At 57.5% G+C, this 22,054-nt stretch overlaps 1 protein-coding gene across 6 annotated transcripts; it reads right to left on the bottom strand.

Moving 5' to 3' along the window:
* Window positions 1–7,340: 7,340 nt before the first annotated feature.
* LOC125440012 (death-associated protein kinase 2-like) lies at window positions 7,341–18,525 on the bottom strand. Of its 6 annotated transcripts, none has more exons than XM_048509525.1 (12): window positions 18,307–18,525; window positions 17,926–18,089; window positions 17,577–17,798; window positions 17,014–17,152; window positions 16,390–16,519; window positions 14,788–14,836; window positions 13,377–13,403; window positions 11,679–11,933; window positions 10,428–10,473; window positions 8,831–8,920; window positions 8,181–8,263; window positions 7,341–7,892 (listed from the first exon to the last, which is right to left on the bottom strand). In XM_048509525.1, exons 2-12 carry the CDS (start codon window positions 18,054–18,056, stop codon window positions 7,811–7,813), a joined length of 1,254 nt encoding a protein of 417 aa, XP_048365482.1. In that variant the 5' UTR covers window positions 18,057–18,089; window positions 18,307–18,525; the 3' UTR covers window positions 7,341–7,810. The 6 variants fall into 6 exon arrangements, with proteins under 6 accessions (XP_048365482.1, XP_048365489.1, XP_048365497.1 ...); XM_048509532.1 differs by having other exon boundaries at window positions 18,311–18,525; XM_048509540.1 differs by having other exon boundaries at window positions 18,315–18,525.
* Window positions 18,526–22,054: the final 3,529 nt, after the last annotated feature.

Below are 22,054 nucleotides of genomic sequence, written 5' to 3'. Positions count from 1 at the left end.
CCGTCCTGCTTTGCACGGGGCTTTGAAGCCACAGTGGGGAGGGGAGGCTCCACCTGCAGTGCTCTCGGCCCTCCCCCCTTGCAATTCCCCCTGCCAGGAGGCTGCCATTTACACAGGAGGTGGCAGGTTGCAACCCTCATTGCAATACTCAGTCTGGGACACAGCTGGCACCAAACAACAGGTTCTCAGGCCCTTTTACAAAATAAATGTGGAGATGGGCAAGGGAGGAGGCACAAGCACAAATAGAAGGAAGGCGCCCCTCGGGTGCTCCCCCTTCCCCGCCTTCCCGCAGGCAGCTGGTGGCTTGGCTTCTCCCCCCCTGCCCATCCCGGCCAGAGCTGCCTTCTTCCTGTGGCTCACTGTATGGGGCAAAGGAGGGCAGTCACGGGATCTGGATTATTTTAGGCAGGAGCCCTCGGGGCACAGGAGGAGGGAATGCTGGCTGGGCAGGAAGACGGCAGTCCGGTCAGAGCTCCCTTCGACAGGGACAAGATCTGTGACTCTCGAACGTTTACACCCGGGAAATCCTGTGAGTCCCTAAGGTGGATTTTCAAAAAGTGCCTCCTCCACTTTGTAGCCTCATGCGTGGCACTCTGGTGGAGGCCATTTAGAAGAAGAAAAAGAGTTTGGATTTATATCCCCCTTTCTCTCCTGCAGGAGACTCAAAGGGGCTGACAATCTCCTTGCCCTTCCCCCCTCACAACAAGCACCCTGTGAAGTGGGTGGGGCTGAGAGAGCTCCGAGAAGCTGTGACTAGCCCAAGGTCACCCAGCTGGCGTGTGTGGGAGTGCCCAGGCTAATCTGAATTCCCCAGATAAGCCTCCACAGCTCAGGCGGCAGAGCGGGGAATCAAACCCGGTTCCTCCAGGTTAGAGTACACCTGCTCTTAACCTCCTACGCCACTGCTGCTCAAATTAGCTAGGGGCTAATTCAGTCTGTCGGACATAAGAACAGTTCTTCCCCCACCCCCACCCCCCACCATGTCATTTTCCCAACCTGAAATGGCTCCAGGGACCCCATTTGGCCCCCTGGGGTTTCATGTACACTGATTTGGTGCTCCTGGGTTTAGCCAGTGGGCCAAACACCACCCTAGCCTCCAGCGTCGTATCAGGTTGGGGGGAACGTATTTGGAGGGGGCAGGCTGAAGCCCCTCACCTCTGCTTGTCGCGGCTCTAAGCCCCGGTCCCCGGCCTCTCTGAGTCTGCAGCTGCCCTTGGGATTCTGACGGAGGGTCGTGGGCCCAGCCACAAAATGGCTGCTGCAGCTGACCTCCAGCCACAGAGCGAAGAGTCCGGTGGCAGCTGCGGCCAAAGCAACTTTTGTTTTTAGAAAATCCTCAGAGCCGATCAATTTTCCAGTGCCCGGTCGGAGGCCTCGCTGGCACAAGCCCTGGCATCTCACCCTGCCCAGCTCCTAAAAACACCTGGCAGGCTCTGGGAAAGGGGGTGGCCGGCAAACGGAGCTTCTCCCTGGCTTGGCTGGCTGGCACAGCAGGGCCTGCTCCAGGCTGGCACCTCGGCCCACTGGAAACACAGCCCCCACGTGGGAACCCTCTGCATCTACTCTGAACTGGGCTGCCCCGTGCCTCTCTGGGGCTGCTGCCACTCAGAAGTGGGCCACAGATGGCAGGCCACTAAGCAGGACACAGGCTGGGGGGGACGGCTGGAGAAACCCCCCAGCCTCCCGAGCAGTTCCGTCAGGCGGACCGTGGCCCGGGGGAGGAGGTGGTCTTCAAGCAGAGGCTGGGCTGTGTTTTCAGTGGGCTGCTGTGCCAGCCAGCAAAGCCAGGGAAAAGCTCTGTTTGCCCAACTGTTTAAATAGTGCCGGCCTGTTCCGGTGGGTCTGAACGGCCCCTGGAGACGTTTGCTCAGGGCCTGGAAAGTTCAGTGGTTGCTAAGGACCACAGGGAGGGAGGGTGGAAGATGGCTTGCTCGGAGGCAAAGGAAGCACAGCCCCCCCACCCCCACCTCCCTTGAGAAGACCATCCCTGCAGGAGCAGCTCATTCGGCATGAACCACCCCAAGACCGACAAGTTCACTTCTAGGGTTGCCAGGTCTGGGTTGGGAGTGTCTGGGGGTGAGCTTGAGAAGGGTGGAGGAGGGGAGGGTCTTCAAGGGGCAGGGGGCTGCCCAAAGACTGCAGGAGCCCGCCCCTCCTTCCGGGGAGTCTCCTCCCCCTGGCAAGCTCTGCCTCTCCTTTGTTTACCTTTTTCCTGCTGCCTCTCCAACGAACCTGGGCCCACCACAGCCAAAACATTAAAAGTTGTGAATTAAAAGAGGAGGAGGAGGAGTTTGGATTTATATCCCCCAGCCTTTCTTCCCTGCAAGGAGACTCAAAGGGGCTTACAATCTCCTTTCCCTTTCCCCCACCCCTACAACAAACCCACTGTGAGGTAGGAGGGGCTAAGAGAGCTCTGAAGAACTGTGACTTGCCCAAGGTAACCCAGCTGGCGTGTGTTGGAGTGCACAAACTAATCTGGTTCCCCAGATAAGTCTCCACAGATCAAGTGGCAGAGTGGGGAATCAAACCCAGCTCTCCAGATTAGAGTGCACCTGCTCTTAACCACTACACCACAGCATTGTATGTTCTCTCATAACCATCACAAGCCACCTCTTCCTGGAAATGATAAAAATACACAAAACACACACACACAAAACACACACACTGCAGGCAGTGGTGGGATCCAAAAATTTTAATAACAGGTTCCGATGGTGGTGGGATTCAAACAGTGGTGCCGCCGCACACATGCGCCTCCAGTCTTTATTGGGCAGGGAGGTTGCTCTAGTAACCCCTTCTCGCACTCAGAAAAAATCAGTAGCCACTTCTAGAGAAGTGGCGAGAACTGGCTGGATCCCACCTCTGGCCGCAGGGCTGCCTCAGCCGGCCGCACCTGTTCACGTCCCTCTCGCGTGGCAAACACAGCTGAAACCTGACGCCAAATTATCACTTTGAGAACCACCTCCAGGCCTGCCCGAGGCCCAAAGTGCCATTTACTATAAACACCAGGGAGACGCTCTGCAAACCCCAAACACTCCACCTTCAACAGGCCCTTCCTGAGCGCACCTGCAGGCAAGGAGCGCACGGACACCCAACCACGATGACGCGGCTCCTGGATCAGCCCCTCGGAGGGGCCCTCGTGGTGGTCTGCTCAGAAGGGCAGCAGCTCTGGCAAGTGTATCCCCCCCAGCGCCCGGTCCTTCTCACTGCAGACGCTGCTGCCGGGGCCGAGCCTGGGCCCTCTTGCGCGATGATGAGGCTCCATCACTGAGCAACTGGGCCCGGGCAGGGGGAAGCTGGGCCCCAAAGGATCTGCCCTGGGGTGCCCCCCACCCCCCAGCCTTTGGTGTCTTTCACAGGAGGGGGCTCTTCAGAATGGTCGGTTCCCAAAGGGAAGTGTGTTTTGCACACACACACACACACACACACCCCCGCCACAGCCCAGAGCCTCCCCACAGCAGCTGGCGAAGAGCTTGCAGCCCAGCCCAGAGCTCCACCGGGGCTGGCATCAGCATGACCTGAGGCGGACCTGCCAGGGCCCCCTGCCCACACGCCCCCCCTCGCCCACTCGCTTGCAAGGAAGGACCCCCCCCCCCCTCCTAGGTGTCCGGCTGCCCAGGGCTGCTCGGGAGGAGTCAGCCGTGCTCCAGACAGTCACCGCAAAGACACTCCCAGCTGCCCTCCAGGAAAAGGCCTGTCGGTGTCTGAGAGCCTGGGGGGTGGGAGAGGTTAAGAGCAGGCAGATCGGAGTGGGGGGTCCTTCTGATGGACATAGGAGGGGAAAGGGCCCCTGAGTACTTTCTTCCCAGGCCCCGCAAACCTAAAACCAGCCCTGCCCCTCCCACCATCTCCCACCACCCCAAGGAGGGGCTCCTGTGCTTGCAAAGTGCCTGCACCAGCAAGCAAGCGGCCAGGCCAGGGGGCTGCCCAGACTCTGCGCAAAGCAAGCGACCCTCTTCCTCGACCATAGGAGGAGCTCCGAGAACCCAGAAACCAGCTGCCCTCCCCTGCAGTGGGATTTCCCAAAGCAGAAAACACAACTCGTGATTGTGTGCCAATGCACAACTAGCTGCAAATATCAACAGGTAACTGAAGATCACAAACTCCTGACTTGCATGCAACGCAAACTTGGAAAGAATCGGCAGAGGAACGAACTTCTGGACCTGTTTTGACCTCCTGAGCCACGACCACCACACCCCAGTTCCGGGGGAAGAGGGCCGTCTGTTGTGTGGCCCCCTGAAGGAGTCCTCTCCCCCCCCCCCATCCAGTCCCTGCAGGCGCAAGTGTCCCATAACCTCCCCGGTCGCTCTTGGGTGCTGGGAACTCAGTTCCCACTTAAAAGTTCTACCTGTTTTGCTGCCCAGTTCTTGGTTTCCTCTCACCCCTCATTGCTGAGGCGACAGAGTGGAGCTCAGGGGTTCAACAGCTCCTTTTGCCCCTGAGGGCAAATAGAGGGGGTATCAGCATGAGGCACCCCAACTCCAAGAGCGGTCCAGGGGCCCCTGTGTTGAGGAACCTCCCCCCCCCACATCCCAGCTCCTTCCTGCTGCTACAAATGGCGCAAGAGTGCCACAGGTTCGGTTTCTGTCTGCCTGCTGCTGCTCCCCTGAGTCAGCCCGCCGTGTGTGTGTGGCCAGAGTTGTGGTTGGCCCAGACGGACTCTGGGGACCCCCTAAGACAAGACCGGAACCGGAGGCAGCTCCCAAAGACTCCGAGAGCAGCAGAGACCCCCACACTTACTTTCAGGGGCCGCCGGGGCCAGGCAGAAGAGGCTGAGGAGCAGGAAAGGCCGCCGGAGAGGCAGGAAACTTGAGGGCTTCCCCTTCAGCGCCATGAGGGCAAATGATCCAGAGAAGGGAAGCGTGCGCCGGGCAGGAAGCCTCCCGTTAGCAGGCTGGGTGGGGGGACGGGTGGTCGCTGTGCTCAGCTGGCAGCCCCCCCGAGTGTCCTTTCCTCATGGCCAAGCCAGGAAGAGGGGCTCTGCGCAGTGTGGCGGATCAGGCCCGCATCTCCTCCTCTGTGGACATCCTCTCAGGCAGCCGTCTCTAGCATCCCTGCAGCAGCTCACCTGTGCAGGTGAAGGAGAGTGGAGACATCCCCGATGGGAGCCTATTCTGGCCCAGGTGTAGCAGCGACTCAGGGGTGGAGCCGGGAGCCTCTCCCACCTCCCCCCCCCCACTGTTGATAAAGCAGCACCCTGCAGGGGAGGGGGCTGGGGAGGAGACGGCGCTGTGGGGCTCTGTGGCTGCGGAGCCGGCAGCGCTGGACGGGTGCCCGCCACTGTTGACAAATGTGACAGTCAAAATATTTAGCCTGACAACTGAAACAAGACGGAGACGGCTGGAGAAACTGGCCTCGTTCCTTGTTGGGGAAATAAGGGGAAGGAGAGAAAGAGGCCGAGGAAATTCTTCTCAGGGACGGGACTGGGGGCAGAGCCGAGGAGAAAGAATCGCCTCCCGTCTGGCCAACCATCCTCAGTCCTGTGGACAGACAGACAGACAGACAGACAGACAGACAGATGGGGGCTCTGCAACCCACCTGGGAGCCGGAGGGAAGGATTCTTGGTCTCAAACACAGCCTCAGCCCCACCGCCAGGAAAGGCTGGCACACGAAGGCGGGTACGTGCCAGCGGGCATCAGCAGGAATGCCACCAAGGCCTGGGGGAGGGCCCAGCACCTTCTGCCTTGCCCTGGCCCAGAAAAGGACCCTCCTAAACATTCGTCTGATTTGGCATCGCCTTGCCAGGACGCCCCCACCCCCCAGGAGTTCCAGCACAGCGGTGGTGAATGTCGAGCGTGGCTCAGCCACAAGCCCTGGCTACCCAGCTTGGAGCCAGACCGCGCCAACTCAGGAGCCAAGGGAACGACCGGTGCCGGTGGCTACAGGCAGTCACCGCTTTGGTGCCACCTCTCTCGTCTTGGAGCAGGCCTGTACCACATCTCATCTTTTAGATGGGTTTGTAGTTGGTTGACTGGCCGAACACAAAGAGTGCTCATCAATGGCTCATCTTCCTCCTGGAGAGAAGTGACTAGTGGGGTGCCACCGGGTTCTGTCCTAGGCCCAGCGCTAGTCAATATTTTTATCAATGACTTGAATGATGGAATAGAGGGCATGCCAATCAAATCTGCAGACATACCAAATCAGGAGGGGTAGCCGATGCCCGGGACGACAGGGGCAGGATTCAAAAGGACCTGGACAGATTAGAGAGCTGGGCCAAAAGTAACCAAATGAGTTTCAACAGAGATAAAAGTGTACGATTCTGCACTTAGGCAGAGAAAAAAATGAAATGCACAGATATCGGGTGGGTGACACCTGGCTTGGGAACAGCACATGGTAAAGGTACCTGGGAGTCTTGGTAGACCACACACTGAACGTGAGGCAGCAGTGTGAGTACTGTGTTCAGTTCTGGGCATTGCAATTCCAGGAGGACATTGACAGGCTGGAACGGGTGCCGAGGAGGGCAACCAAAATGGTAAAGGGTGTGGAGTCCATGCCCTAGAAGAAGGAGTTTGGGTTTATATCCCCCCTTTCTCTCCTGTAGGAGACTCAAAGGGGCTTACAATCTCCTTTCCCTTCCCACCCCTCACAACAAACACCCTGTGAGGTGGGTGGGGCTGAGAGAGCTCCGAGAAGCTGTGACTAGCCCCAGGTCACCCAGCTGGCATGTGTGGGAGTGCACAGGCTAGTCTGAATTCCCCAGATAAGCCTCCACAGCTCAGGCGGCAGAGCGGGGAATCAAACCCGGTTCCTCCAGATTAGAGACACGAGCTCTTAGCCACTACGCCACTGCTGCTCCTACGAGGAGACGCTTAGGGAGCTGGGGATGTTTAGTCTGGACAAGCGAAGGTTAAGGGAGGACATGATAGCTCTGTTTAAATATTTGAAGGGATGCCATGTCGAAGAGGGAGTGAGCTTGTTTTCTGCTGCATCAGAGACTAGGACACGGAGAAATGGGTACAAGATGCAGGAAAAGAGATTCCGCCTGAACATCTGGAAGAGCTTTCGATGGTGGGATTCGCTGCCTCGGAGAGAGATGGAGTCTCTTTCTTTGGAGGTTTTCAAACAGAAGCTGGAGGGTCACATGTCGGGAGCGCTGGCCGTCCAGGAGCCGCATCCTCCAATGGGGCCACAGCTGCCAGCTGGGGGTGGAGCCCCCGGGCCCTTCATCGGAGGAGTCCTCAGGGTCCCGGGGCACGGCTCAGCCTGGCAAAGGTGGCAACCCGGGGCTGGCTCGGGGGTCTCCAATCCAAATGCCAACCAGGGCCACGCAGGACAGAGCTCTGGGACTGGGGCTGAAACAACAGTTGTCGACGCAACTGAAACAGAGACGACACAACAGGAAGCCACATTTTGTGCGCTTTATTGCTTTGGTTTTACAAAAGTGAACACACGCAGGAAGCACCTGATCCTTTCTCTTCTGAAGTCCCCGGAGCTTTTCTGGTAGCCACAGTGGCCTCCCGCGGTGGGGAGGGGCCAGGAGGGGGCCTGAAGCGCCAGCCCCAGAGGCCGCACGGGGCAAGGGCAGCGAGACGCCTGGGGCTGGAAGCCCCCCTGACACACACGGCCGAGGCCTGCCCGGGCCCCCCCAGGAGGCAGGAATGTCTGCAGCACGGCAGCTCCGCCCCAGGCCCTCCTGCCACCGGGACTCGCAAGCAGCTTGTCTCCTCCAGATGAGAAACGCCTGTAGCCGGAGGGACTCTTCTCTGTGGCTGCGAGTGCAAATCCTCCCTGCGGCTGGATGGGTGGTAAGCAAGGGGAGTGGGGGAGGGGCCGGTGCAGGACATGCCCGGGACGAATGCTGGCCGGCCCAAAGTCAAGAGCAGCTGCTTCTCTGCCTGCGCAGCAAAGCCGGAGGGCTGCGGGGGCTGTCTTCTTGGTCACTCTCGCAATCGCGCTGGTTTGGGCAGAAAAAGGCAGCAGTGAGACCGGAGCACAAGGAAGGCGGGGAGGGACGGGCCCCTGTGAGAGCCTCCAGACCCACCCTGGGCCGCAGCTGTGATGACGAGGCATAGCTCAGGAAAAAAAGCATTGGTTTGGCCGATGCAGAAGAGCCATGAGCTCTGCCTCCCAGAAGCGCCCTCCACCTCCCAAGGATCCAGGAAACGGGCGGACATCAGCCGAGAAATCTCCTCCTGCACTCCAATGCCAAAGCCCCCCCCCTGGCGCAGGGGCACCCTTACCTCAGGCTCTCGTCCTCCTTCTTCTGGTAGCACAGCAGCTTCAAGCGACACAGCCGGTTGCACGCGGAGACCATGTTGTAGGAGAGCTAATGGAGAAAAGACGGGAGAAGCTCTGTGCATTTCTTGCACTGTGCGGGGGGTCAGCCCTGAAGGTGCCTTCTAGCTCTCTGCGTCTATGACTCTGGCAGTGCAGGAGGTGGAAGCCCCTTCGAGACACCCGCTTCTGGACTCTGCCTTGGGCCAGGAAGGCCTTCTTGGCTGAGAGCCACGTCCCAAAAGGGGGCTCCTCCTGCTAGCCACCCCCTCCACCAGAACCACGAGGCCTGCCACCACCCACCACCCCTCCCGCCTGGCCCAGCCTTGCGCTGGAGGCCTGCTGGGCTTCTGGGGGGGGGGGGCTTCTGTGCCGCCTGAAACGGCTACGTGGCCCATTCCAGCAAGAGGGCTTTACCCACGGCACACCTGAAGCACCTGCCGGCGGAATCGGCCTTGGCAGTGGGGAGAGGAATGTTTTACATTTAAAAAAAGAGCAGATGTGGATTTTCTGCAGAACGTCCACTGCACCCAGTCGCAGCGTCTCTCTTCCACGGAGCACTGTGGCGCCCCCCCTTCTCACCTGTGGCTCGAGGGGCACCTTTGGGCGGCTAAGTTACCTTCCACTTCCTCCGAGCGTTGAACCGGCGGAAGTTCTTCATGTTGATCGAGGAACGGCTCCGGTTGACTGCCTGCTTCCGGCTGAGGGGCTGGAGAACACACCGGGGGGTGGGGGTGGGGTGGGGGTCAGGCCCAGCTTCCAGCAGTGCCCCCCCCCCCTTTTAGCTCCTAACACCTGGGTCCTTTTATCTAATGGGACTCGCCGCTCCCTCCCTCTTGGGGGAGGATTTAAAATTAGGGTTACTTGGACACCTCTTATTATCCTACTTCTGTTTTTAAAGGTTTTAACTATATTTATTTGTATTGAGATTTATGTTGTACGCTGCCCAGAGCCCCTCGGGGATGGGGCGGTATAAAAGTTTAAATAATAAATAAATAAATAAATATCTCTGACCCAAACTGGCAGAAACAGTTGGCCACCGGCCGGGACACTTTAAAGGGGCGCACAACACGGACTGCTCAGCAGAGGATTTCCTGAAGGGATCCTGCAGCTATTTTGAACCTCAGCAAAGTCCTCAGGAGGGGCAGGTTCTTGCCACTTCAGGTCAAAATCTTGGGAAATGCGGAAGCCCAGAAATGTTGGGAGACACCGTGACACATCCTCTCCTACTGAGCCTAAACTTACGCTACTGCTTTAACATAAAACAATCACTTCTAACTTCATTAACATCTTACAATTATTTAACATATTTATAAAATTCAGCACAAATGGCTTCACTTTCTACAAGCAAAATTGAAGGTATATACTCCTGTGATACCCTCGGATAACTGTGTTAGACGGTCTTACGCTCTTTAAAATGTTATACATTCGGACTGAAACCGTGCTGTAAAAACAGTTGACTCATTTAGAGAGAATATTTCACAGGGAAATATCCTCTGAAGATGCCATAAGAACATAAGAACAAGCCAGCTGGATCAGACCAGAGTCCATCTAGTCCAGCTCTCTGCTACTCGCAGTGGCCCACCAGGTGCCTTTGGGAGCTCACCTGCAGGAGGTGAAAGCAATGGCCTTCTGCTGCTGCTGCTCCCGAGCACCTGGTCTGCTCAGGCATTTGCAATCTCAAATCAAGGAGGATCAAGATCAGTAGCCATAAATCAACTTCTCCTCCATAAATCTGTCCAAGCCCCTTTTAAAGCGATCCAGGTTAGTGGCCATCACCACCTCCTCTGGCAGCACATTCCAATCACACATTGCGTGAAGAATCACCAATCACACGTTGCGTGTTTGCCAGCCACAGATGCAGGCAAAACATCAGGAGAAGATGCTACCACAACACGGCCATACAGCCTGGAAACCCCACAACACCCCAGTGATTCTGGCCGTGAAAGCCTTCGACAATATATTTCACAGGGAATTTGATTTAGAGCTTCCTCAAATGTCCCAGTTTTCCACCAGACAAATTGTAAAAACACCCCTTGAAAAATGTTTTCCCGCGGTCCCTGAGGCCTCTGCTAGAAGGCAGCGCAGGAGGCTGCTCTTTGGGACTGATTTTTCAGGCCCCACAGCTGCTTCTGCCGTGGGTCTGTTCACTCTCCAGCTAAGGGAGGGAGGGTGAGGGCATCAGCCAGCCTCTGTGCCGCCCTCTGGGTCCTCACCTTGATCCACGGGTGGACGAGGCATTCAGGCGCAGTCATGCGGCTCCTGAAATACAGAATATGGTTCCTGATGTACCACAAGCCCCCCCCCCCCCTCCGCAGAGCAAGATCAGCCAGGGGTACAGAGACCCACCCACACTTCCACAGGTTTTCAGCCCACCCTGCCCTAAAAAGGAGAACGTTTGGACTTATACCCCACCTTTCTCTCCTGCAAGAAGACTCAAGGCAGCTCACAAACTCCTTCCATTCCTCTTCCCCCAGCAGACACCTTGTGGGGTAGGTGAGGCTGAGGGAGTTCGGAGAGAACTGTGACTGGCCCAAGGTCACCCAGCAGGTTCATGCGGAGGAGCGGAGAAACGAATCTGACTCCCCAGATAAGAGTCTGCCGCTCATGTGGAGGGGTGGGGGATCAAAGCCAGTTCTCCAAATTACAGACTCCCACTCCGGACCACTAAGCCACATGGCTCTCTCTAATCCACTCGTGCCACACCACACCACCCATTTTATTTATTTATTTATTTATCTATCTATCTATCTATCTATCTATCTATTTATTTATTTATTTACTTACTTATTAGATTTATAAGCCGCCTCACCCCCGAAGGGCTCGAGGCGGCTCACAAAATGGCTGCACTTTAAAACAACAAATCAACAAAACATTTCAAAACACAAAAATGCAGCTTAATTCGTTAAAAACTTAAAACTTAAAGGCTTAAATAGCGATTACAAATTTACATACAAATTAAAACAACAGAGCGCCCGATCTAAAGGCCAGCGGAGGGAGGGGATAGGTAGAACCCAAGATGGAGATCAGGGCCCGACCAGGTGGAAGGCAGCAGCCTCATTCTTTTTTCCCAAAACCACTGGAGCCCCAGCTTAGAAACAGACTAGAGTATTGTGGGTTTCCCAGGCTGTATGGCCGTGTTCCAGCAGCATCTTTTCCTGACGTTTTGCCCGCATCTGTGGCTGGCATCTTCAGAGGAGATGCCAGCCACAGAAGATGCCAGCCACAGATGCAGGTGGAAGATCAGGAGAAAATGCTACTGGAACACGGCCACACAACCCCTGGGAAACCCACCACACTCTAGTGATTCCAGCCGTGAAAGCGACAATACATTGGAAACCGACTGTTCAGATGCAGCCTCACAGGGAGGGACAGGGGTCACGTGGCCCTCGCCAATTCACCGACCCACTCCTCACTCTTAGGGCTGGAGACCCCTGAAGCCCCCCGGAGGGCCAGGGACGCCTTACCCCGGCTCTTTCACCAGCAGCTGCCGAATAAACTCCTTTGCCAGCTCAGAGGTTTGGCTGAAATACTTGTCCTCGAACTCATAGGAGCCGGAGACGATGTTGGAAAGAGTCTCGGAGTCCGTCTCCCCCTGGAACGGAGACATGCCACTCAGTCTGCGGGGAGAGAAGGAGCTAGTCGGCGGGACGAGGCCAGAGTTGTCCAGGCAGGCCGAGGGAGGTTCTGGGCCCTGATTTTTCTGTTCTAAACCAATGCGGCTGGAGACATGCATGGGTTACAAGCAGTGGTGGGATTCAAATAATTTAACAATCGGTTCCGGTGGTGGGATTCAAATAATTTAACAACTTGTTGTTTACAAGCACCATTTTAACAACCGGTTCTGACGAAGTGGTGCGAACCGGCTGAATCCCCCCCCCCCACACACAGGTTACAAGAAGAAGAAGAAGAAGAAGAAGAAGAGTTTAGATTTATATCCCCCCTTTCTCTCCTGCAGGAGACTCAAAGGGGCTTGCAACCTCCTTGCCCTTCTCCCCTCACAACAAACACCCTGTGAGGTAGGTGGGGCTGAGAGAGCTCCGAGAAGCTGTGACTAGCCCAAGGTCACCCAGCTGGCGTGTGTGGGAGTGCACAGGTTAATCTGAATTCCCCAGATAAGCCTCCACAGCTCAGGCGGCAGAGCGGGGAATCAAACCCGGTTCCTCCAGATTAGATACACGAGCTCTTAACCTCCTACACCACTGCTGCTCCCAAATGCAAAGCGAGTTGGCCTGGAAAGAAGAGCAGCCAGAGGATGCAGGAAGGTTGGAGCCGCCTCCCCCCACCCCCACAGCAAAACACCAACAGAAAAGGCAACCACCTTGAACGGCAAAGTGCCCCCCCTCTTCTGGTAAATGAGATCCCCCCCCTCAGGATAGCACAAACATAAACACCAAAGGTAAACAATCCGTTCTGACACAACAACATGCTAAGAGTTGGTTTGTGGCAGAGGCCTTCCTTTTTTATGTTCTGGGGCAATTTCAAAGACATGTTTCTGTTCGAAGACGGCACTGCCATCGAGAGGGACGATCCTGCCAGCCAACCTTATTCGCCCCAGAGTGGATGTGACCAGCCCCAATGCAGAATCCAAAGCAACTGACCCCCAACATGCTCCCCCACTCCAGGGCTGAAGGCAGCAACATCCACCGGAGGGGGGGGGCATTCTGGAGGCCGAGCTCCAGCCGGCACATCCTCCACCAGCAGCCCAGCCCAGACAGCCATCACCACCCTCTCAGACCCTTCGCCTACGTTTCCTTTAACAAGCTGGCTGCCGTGACCTTTCCCCCCAAGCTCAAGGGCCGAAATGCTGCAGAACGCAACGACCCTCCAAGCGATCGCAGTCTGGAGTAATCAAATCTATGGGTCCACCTCTCTCATTATGCCCTCCAAAAATGTTGCATTCATCAAATAACAACCTTCTGGTGGTCCCTGGCCCCACACATACCTGGCTGTCTAGGTCTTGGCTCTGGCCTGGTGAAACTCGGTGGCAAATGAGACCCGAACTCTGCAAAACCCACCACCGTTCTGCAGAGCCTGCAAGGCAGAGGGGTCCTGCCGGGCTTAGGGGCAAAGGCAGCGACGGTTTCACATCAGGGGGCCTCCCGACCCCCCTTCCCTTTTAAATGCCCCAGAGAATCAGAGGAGAATCAGACTGGGGTACTTACAAGATGTATGTAATCACCCCAATGCTCCTGAAAGAGAGAGAGAGAGAGAGACACTGAGGGAATCTGAAACGCGAGTCTGTGTCTCTTTCGTGGCCATCACGCCCACCCGACACCTGAGGAGAAGCAGTTGCTACAGACGCGCAGAGCAGGTTTGGATCATGCCAAGGGAGTTAGGGAAGGCAGGAAGCCACTTACACCCCTGGGTACTTGTTCTTTTAAAAATGACAGGGTGCTTAATGCCACCAGGAGCCCAGAGAGAAAGGTGGTGTACAAATACATCTAATGCCAAACTGGACCACAGAGAATGCATCAAAAAATCTTCCAGACGGAGGCAGCCGGGACAGACAGGGTGTTTCTCTACAAACCTGAAGGAAGCCCCAGGTTTGCAAAACTATATGAAATCTAAAAAAAAACACAATAGAGTGATTAAAACTCCCTAAAAAGTATACAAACAACATCTGTAGTTTTATTAAAAGAATTCACAGTGATATAACCTGCTGAGATCTTGCGGCCATCTTGGGGGTTGCTAAGCAACCACAAGATTGCCCAGTCCTTCAAGACTTTGTTTCTGTAAAGCAAAGTTGTACGTGCGTGTCTGTCGGGGGCACTGGGGGGGGGACCTGGGGGCCAAAGCAGCCCTGAAAATGTCCTACCCCCCAATCACATCCCCTGATGGAGGAGGACGTGCCAGGGCAGGACGGACCAGGTCAGGCAGCGATCACTGCAGTCATGGCCGACACCACTCAGCCAGGTCTCACCCAGCAGCAGAGGCCATGACGGGACCCAGCCTGGAGACGGTCCTTGTACACCTTCTCTCAAGAGGAGGCTTCCAGGGGACACAGAGAAGGAGGAGAAGCTGAAGGCCGGGTGGGAAGGCGACACAGAAATATGCTCAATAAATTAAGACGTGGCAGATCAGGCGTCTGCAACCTGTGGCTCTCCAGATGTTCGTGGACTACAATTCCCATCCATCATGGCCGATTGGCCTCTTGTTAATTGGCCTCATGGCCAATTGGCCATGCTGCAAGGGGCTGAAGGGGTTTGCAGTCCACGAACATCTGGAGAGCCACAGGTTGTAGATCCCTGTGGTAGATGAAGGTTAGTTGGCTGGTGGAAGAGCAGAGAGCAAGAAAAGGGGAGAGGCTATGGGGGCTGCCAGGGAAGCAAGAGGCAAAACAGCAGGGCAGGAGGACCCAGAGGGAAATCAGAACCTGTGCAAGTTCATACAGCCCCCCCTCCTCGCCCCCCCCCCCCCGCCTGTTTCTAACGCATCAAACGCAGGCACAAAATATCAGATTAGCTGGTGAGCTTTTATTCCCTGAAGCGGCTACCAAGCAGCCTAGCTCTCCCCCCTGGGCCCCATGGATGCAAATGTGCACACACGTGGAGGCACATTACCCGTGGCTCTTACCACATGTCCGTGGCACAGCTCAAAGCCTCATAGTTGATCACTTCAGGAGCTGAGGAAGAATTGTTATTATTATTAATATTAGTTTCATTTACAAGCTACCTTTCTCACAGGGACTTAAAGCAAATGATTGTTTAAAAAGTACAATTGTTAAAAAATTCAGTGAATCCATAAGATTAGATTGCAGTAAGAAGCAACAAGGGCGAGGAAGAACGTACAAATGGTGTCACGGGGGGGGTCCCTGCAGAGGCACTCTGGTGCCCCCCCCCCCGGCCTAGATTTAGTAGGATACAACCGGAAAACAGCAAGGGAGGAAGCCTAGGGGACCAAGAGAGCCACATTATCGAACACAGGCAATAAGTTGGGACCAAGAGAGCCCAGCTACTGAACACAGGGAATAAGCTGAGTCGAATGCCAAACAAAACTATAGAGCTGGGAAGGCCAAAAAGCCCTTCTCATATTCCAAATACATCGGGGGGGGGGGGGGGCTGAAAACACTCTCCTATTCTTTCCCCCTTTTGGAAAGAATGCAACAACAAGATGTTATTCAAAAAGTATAATCTGAAACTTTTACATGCAGAACAATAATTCCTAAGCACACAGCAGACACACAGAACATGTTCAAGAATGCTATTTGTTTCAATATAAATAATTTGGGCAACAATTATACTGGAATTATAGAGTTGGAAGAGACCCCCAGGGCCATCAAGTCCAGCTCCCAGCAATGCAGGAACACCCAATCAAAGCACTCCTGACAGATGGCCATCCAGCCTCTGTTCAAAAACCTCCAAAGAAGGAGACTCCGCCACACTCAGAGGAAGTGCATTCCACTGTCGAACGGCCCTGACAGTCAGGAAGTTCTTCCTGATGTTTAGGTGGAATCTCTTTTCCTGCACCTTGAACCCATGACTCCTGGTCCTGGTCTCCGGAGCAGCAGAAAACAAGCTTGCTCCCTCTTCAACATGGCATCCCTTCAGATATCTAAACATGGCTATCATATATAACTATAAATTTAATTATCAAAGGTGAAAGAATTTAGCATTTCCTCACAGAAAATGGACACATGTGTACTTCTGGTCCATCAATACACCCAACAGTATAATTTTCTATGCCAGCAGAATTTTAAATTATGCATTTGTTACGTTGGTAAAAAGAAGCTAAAATGTCAAAGTCCTGCCCGCAAGGATTCAAAATTTCCAGAAATTGTACATGTTGTGGGGCAGGGAGAAGAGACGCGGGCCTTTCGGAAGTCACGGTCAAAATAAAGTCCTCGGGAGCCAAGGTCTTCCGTGCTCACCTTCACCGGATCCGGTGGATCCTTTCTGCTATCGGTGGCTTCTTGTACTGGGGGAAAGTGTCGCCATTAACAGAACAGATTCCTGGGACACAACCCATTCTTAGGCTGGGCACCACCCCAACCTCCGACCTTCCCTCCCAGTAGCCTCTTCAGGGAATGGAAGCAACAACTGGTTTACTGCTCTCCTGCACACCGTTCCCCAACCCAGGAGAGCACAGCTATGGACCCCGTCCCCCACCCCATGGCTGCAAGAGTAGTGTTTTGGGGCAGGGGACCCTAGAGAGGACCGGGGCTTGCTTGGACCTTACCAATGTACTGTGGAGTCCCGCAAAGGCTTTTGAAGGTGGCTCCTTCCTCCAGCTTTTGAGCCAAGCCAAAGTCAATTATCTTGATCCTGGGGTTTGGGACGTCCTTCTGAAACAGCATGATGTTTTCTGGCTGCCCAAGAGACAGAGGCCCAAAACGGCATTGCCAAAAGGAAGAAAGAGTCTGCGCAGCTCAAAAGCATTTTGAGGACCCGGAAGGCCCGAAATGACCCCGGAAAAAGCAAGGACGTTCCCGCCCTCTCGCGCCCAGCCAAGAGCATCATTGCAGACCCCACAAGTAGACCAGACAGAAGATGCTGCAGGAGAAGGGGGAGCCGAGATCCCAAGACCCTTCGCATGCCCCACCCTGGCAGGCTCTTCCTGCTGGGCCGGCCTCTTAGGGCCTCCTCTGGATGGCCTCTGCGAAGGCCGGATCCTGGAAACCCTCTCCCCTGGCTCTTGGATCCGGCCTTTAGGACATGTGACCTGAACCGACCTGGGTCTGCCTTCGGGCTGTGGACCGAATCGCCTGGCCTGGGACACGGAGCTTGGGACTGTGCCCTGGGAAGCTCTGCCGGGGCTGGCCGCCTCCCTCCCGGTGGCCAGGGCAGTGGGTGGCGCAGGTACCTTCAGGTCGAAGTGGGCGATGCGGGCGGAGTGCATGTAGGCCACGCCCTGGAGGATCTGCTGGAGAAACTCAATGGCCTCGGCCTCCGTCAGCAGCTCCTTCTCAGCAATGAAGTCGAACAGCTCTCCCCCGTGGATGCTGGGCAGAGGCAGAAAGAGGAGGGGGCCCTTCAGCCCATTGGGGAAGTTCGGGGGGGGGGGGCACACTGCTGGCGGCTGGGCAAAAGCCTTGCCTCTGCTCGCAGGCGGACGGGGGCTGACTGGCTCAGGCAGGGCCTCCTTAGGGGCCAGGCTGGACTGCGCCCCTCCCCTGATCTCCTGACTTGGTGTTTTGCCGATGAAGGAAATGAGACTTTTTTGGCCCACCCCCGCAATCCAGCCCAAGGGAGCAGGAGGACCCCCAGGGGGTGGGGCAACATGGAGCAGGTTCTCCTCCCATCTGGGGAACAGCAGCCCCCTCCCATCTGCTGCAGGAAGGCTCGACTGTGGGGGGGGGGGGGGCTACCGACCAGGGGGCTCTGTCTACACCCAGTGGTCCCCCCACCCCGCATCCCCCCACTCACAGCTCCAAGATCAGCACCACCTCGGTCTTGCTGGTGAAGGTGTCGTGGAGGCGCATGATGCAGGGGTGCTCCAGCCGCTGGAGGATCGACACCTCGCGCTCCACCTGCTCCCGGTCCACGCCCAGCCGGCTGCCCTTGCGCTTGCGCACCTTCACGCACTTGGCCGCGTAGAAGACGCCCGAGCTCCGCTCCTGGCAGCGCCGCACCACCCCGAAGTGCCCGCTGGACGGAGAGACCGGGAAGGGTCACGGGGGCGGGGGGGGCCTTCGAGGGCGGCAGAAGAATGCGCCCCCCACCCGCCCCGCCCCCTCCCACCTGGGCCCCCGGAGAGCCCGACTGCGGCCCCCACCTGCCCAGCTGCTCCAGCAGCAGGTACAGCTCCTCCACCAGGCAGGGCCGGAAGGGGGGCACGGTGGACGGGCCCCCCGGCGACGCTTCCTCGTCTCCCCCTTCCGGGCCGGCGAAGACCTCGTCCTCCATGCCCTCGCCTTCGCCGCGGCCGCCGCTCGCCACCTGCGGGGCCAAGAGCAGCTGAGGCCGGCGGAGGACACACCTGGGCATCCCCCCCCACGAGCCCCGGGCCTTCGCGCCCCCCCCCCTTGGCCAGTGAACCAGCAGGGCCGGGGAGGAGGGCGGCAGCAGCAGCAGCAGCGGCGGGGCCCCTTCCTCCTCGCTCTCCCTCCCTCTGACCGGGGGGGGGGGGGGCACCGAGGCGGCGCGAGCGCCCTGCCTGCCTGCCTGCCTTCCGCGGGCGGCCACTTCCTCCAGGGGCGGGGCAGGCGGAGGCCGGCCCGGGACGCCCCAGCGCCAGACTCCGGCGGCCCCGACGTGGGCTCCCGCTTCCCCCACCCGGCTCGAGGGCCGGCGTCGGGCGATCTCCCGGGCCGCCCTTCCCGTCGAGGCGGCTCCCCCCACACCTCCGCCACTTCCCCCTCGGCAGAGCTGGGCGCGGGGGCAGACAGGGCCACGCCCAGGTAAGGGGCGGGGCTCAGCGGGCCCGGGCCCGCCCCCTAGACTGGGAGCCCGCCCTCCGCCAGAGCTCCGGCGCCCCATCGCAGTCCCCGGCGGCGGCGGACGTGGCGGTCCTGCAAAACGCCGGGGGAGCCCTCGGGACGCTGCGCGGGGGGGGGGGGGGCTGCGGCAGGGGGCGGCCGGCGGGACCCCTCGCGGAAGGGCACCTGCGGGCCTCAGCCCGGCCTCTCCGCAGCCGGGCCAAGAGCTGGGTCTCCCAGGCGACGCGGAGGGAACGGTTAGGGTTAGGGTGGCACCAAGGGGGGGGGGGTGCCCTCTGCCGCCGGCAGCCCACCCCCCAGACCGCCCCCACCCCACGAGAGAGCCGGCCGCCTTTGCGCGGGAAAAGGCCGAGGGGAGACCCCGGGCGGCGGGGCTCTGGACTGGCCAGAAGGGGCGCCGTAGAGGGGGGGGGCAGCAGGCTCCAAAGTTCCGGCGGGTGGGGGGCGCCGCGTGCCAGGCCGGGCAGCCACCGAGCTCCGGACGGGCCGGCCGCATAAGAGGCAGGCAGGCAGGCAGGCAGGCGTCGCTCTCAGACGGCCGAGACCAGCTCGGCGCCTTGGGGACCCCTCCAGGGGGGCACGAGAAAGGCCCACTGTGCTGGGGGCGGGGCTGGGCAGCGCCGTCGGAGCTCTCCCGGTCCCGCCTCGGCGAGCGCCCTGCAAGGGAGACCGGGGGCAGCGGCCCGGGTAGGATCGGCCCTGCGCCCTTCAACTCCGACGGCAGCCGCTGGGCTCCCCCCTCTGCTGGAGACGGGGTGGGGGCACCGCCGGGCTCTTTGTTGGGGGTGGGAATCCGCAGCAGCAGCGGCCTTGAGGCGCCGGAAAACCCCCCTGAGGGCTGCGACCCCGGCCGAGCCGATCTGCCGCCGCCCCCCCCGCCCCCCCCCCGCGCGGGTCGTTTCTCTGCGCCTGGAGCCCTGAGGGGGCGGCGCTAGGGTGGCCTGAAACCCGCCTCCGCCCCGCCGCACAGCAGGGGCCGCGACAGGCACCAACAGAGCCTGGGGGGGAGATGCAGCAGCAGGCTGCCTGACCACTGCCCCCTCCCCATAAAACCCCACCAGGGCCGAGCTGCTTCCCCCCAGAGGCTGAGCTTGGGCGGTGGGTGGTCTCCAAGCGGGGTAATAACCGGGCTTTCAGGGCCCTGAGGCTGGACTGAAACGATTGTAGGTTTGGAGAGTTGTGGGTTTGGCCGTCGGGTTGCCTGGCCATCGTGTGTTCCAGCAGCAGCAGCAGCATTCTCTCCTGCCTGCACGCCCCTGGCACCTTCCGACTAAAGCAAGTGGGGTATATAATATGAACACAGGAAGCCCCCATCGTCATCCCTCCGATGTCCAGTGGGAGGTGGGCTGTTGGCTCTGCAGGCATGGAGCTCTGCCGGTTTGAGTCTTTCAACTGAGTGCTCCCTGTCTGCTTTCTCCACACTGTGTACAATTTTATTCATGTTCATCATGCCCGCCCTTGCCCACGTTTTTCTAAGCTACGCAAATGGAACCTCCATATTCAAAGGCAGTCCACCCCAGCTGATGAAATGCAACATCAGGGGAAGCACTGTAGCCTCCCTCTCCCGTGTGCGCACTTCCCACGTGCAGACCCAAAATCCTTTCGTGCCCTCTGCGTTCAGGGCGAATCGTTCTATGAACCCTCCGGTCATTTCTATTTTAACAAGTGAGCGAATGTGTTAAAAAACCCAATTCTAATTGGTTAAAAGAAACACAGAAGCCTCCGTGCGTTCTCCATAGTCCTTAAAATCTCCACTTTATTTTCCAAAATGATCTCGCGGGGGGGGGGGGGGCAGAGTGAGACAAGTCCCAGCAGATGGAAGAATAAAGACCCACCCAAAGCTTGGGAGCTGGCTGCCCCGGAGAGGCCACGACTTTTATTTATTTATTTATTTGTTCCACTTTTATACCGCCCTCCCCCAAAGGGCTCAGGGCGGTTTACAACATGGATACATACAAGTGGATACATAAAATAAAATGCTAAAATTTATGCCAGTTAAAATACAGCGCTCCAAGTTCATAAATATTTAAAACAGATGGTGTTCAACCTTTAACCCCTCTAACTCTGAGAGGGGGACAGCGGATCTCAGTTGTTAATGGGCACCTATCAGCAGCCGGCCTCCCCAAAAGCCCGGCGGAATAACTCAGTCTTGCAGGCCCTGCGGAACTCATGTAGGTCCCGCAGGGCCCGGACAGCTGGAGGAAGAGCATTCCACCAGGCAGGGGCCAGGGCCATAAAAGCCCTGGCCCTCGTGGAGGCCAGCTGCATCATAGAGGGGGCGGGGATCTCCAGTAGGTTGGCCTCTGCCGAGCGCAGAGACCGACGTGGGACATATGGGGCCAGACGGTCCCTAAGGTACGAGGGTCCCAGACCGCGTAAGTCCTTAAAGGTTAGCACCAATACCTTGAAGACGATTCGGAATTCAACTGGGAGCCAGTGCAAGCGGTGCAACACGGGCGTGATGTGGTCTCTGGAGGCACCTCCCGTGAGCAAACGAGCCGCCGCGTGCTGGACCAGTTTCAATTTCCGAATCAGCCTCAAGGGTAGGCCTGCGTAGAGCGAGTTGCAATAGTCTAATCTGGAGGTGACCGTTGCATGGATCACTGTGGCCAGATCCACCTGGGAGAGGAAGGGGGCCAGCCGCCGGGCCTGGCGAAGATGGAAAAACGCAACCCGGGTTACCTGGGCCACCTGGGTCTCCATAGAAAGAGACGAATCCAGGTGGACCCCCAGGCTGCGAACCGAGCAGAGACAAACTCAGCTGAGAGGTCTTGTTGAAGACTTTCACGGCCGGACTCAACTGGCTGCTGTGGGCTGTGTGGCCGTGGTCTGGAAAATCTCGTGGCTGGCAGCCACAGATTTATTTATTTATTTTATTTTATTAGATTTTTATACCGCCCCATCCCCGAAGGGCTCTGGGCGGTGTACAACATTTAAAACAGTATAATTAAATAACATTTAAAAGCAGCGATAAAATCTCCCAATGCGTTTACCAAATATAGGCCCAAGGTTTAAATTTAAATTCAAGATGTAGGGTGGCGTCCAGTGTTCCAATAATATAAAATCCCTCCCTCCCCACGATAAAGGGAGGCATGGCGAGTCTCAATGATGGATTAGCGGCCCAGATGTTAAGGGCCAAAGACGGGGCACTATTAGTGGCTGGATCCTCCAAAGGCCCGGCGGAACAGCTCCGTCTTACAGGCCCCGCGGAACTGATGCAGAAAAGATGCAGGCCGGAAAGCCCACAACAACCACTGCGAGGGGCTGGCTGATAGCGAAGCACCCCGCATTGCCCTGAAAGTCCAGCCATTGGTTTTGGGACAGGTACAAAACCGGGGTCATCACAACTGCAGAGGCGGATGTCGAGTGTGAGGGGGGAGGTGTTTGCACTGGGCTGCTGCTGCTGCATTTCAGGACGTGCATCCAAGCCATTCCACCCCCCGCCCTCTCAGGAGGGGGCAGAGG

This window comes from Sphaerodactylus townsendi, linkage group LG01, assembly GCF_021028975.2.
Source record: "Sphaerodactylus townsendi isolate TG3544 linkage group LG01, MPM_Stown_v2.3, whole genome shotgun sequence".
Lineage (NCBI taxonomy): Eukaryota > Metazoa > Chordata > Lepidosauria > Squamata > Sphaerodactylidae > Sphaerodactylus > Sphaerodactylus townsendi.
Note: the sequence above shows the minus strand (reverse complement) of the source record. Positions and strands in the feature narration are given on the sequence as shown.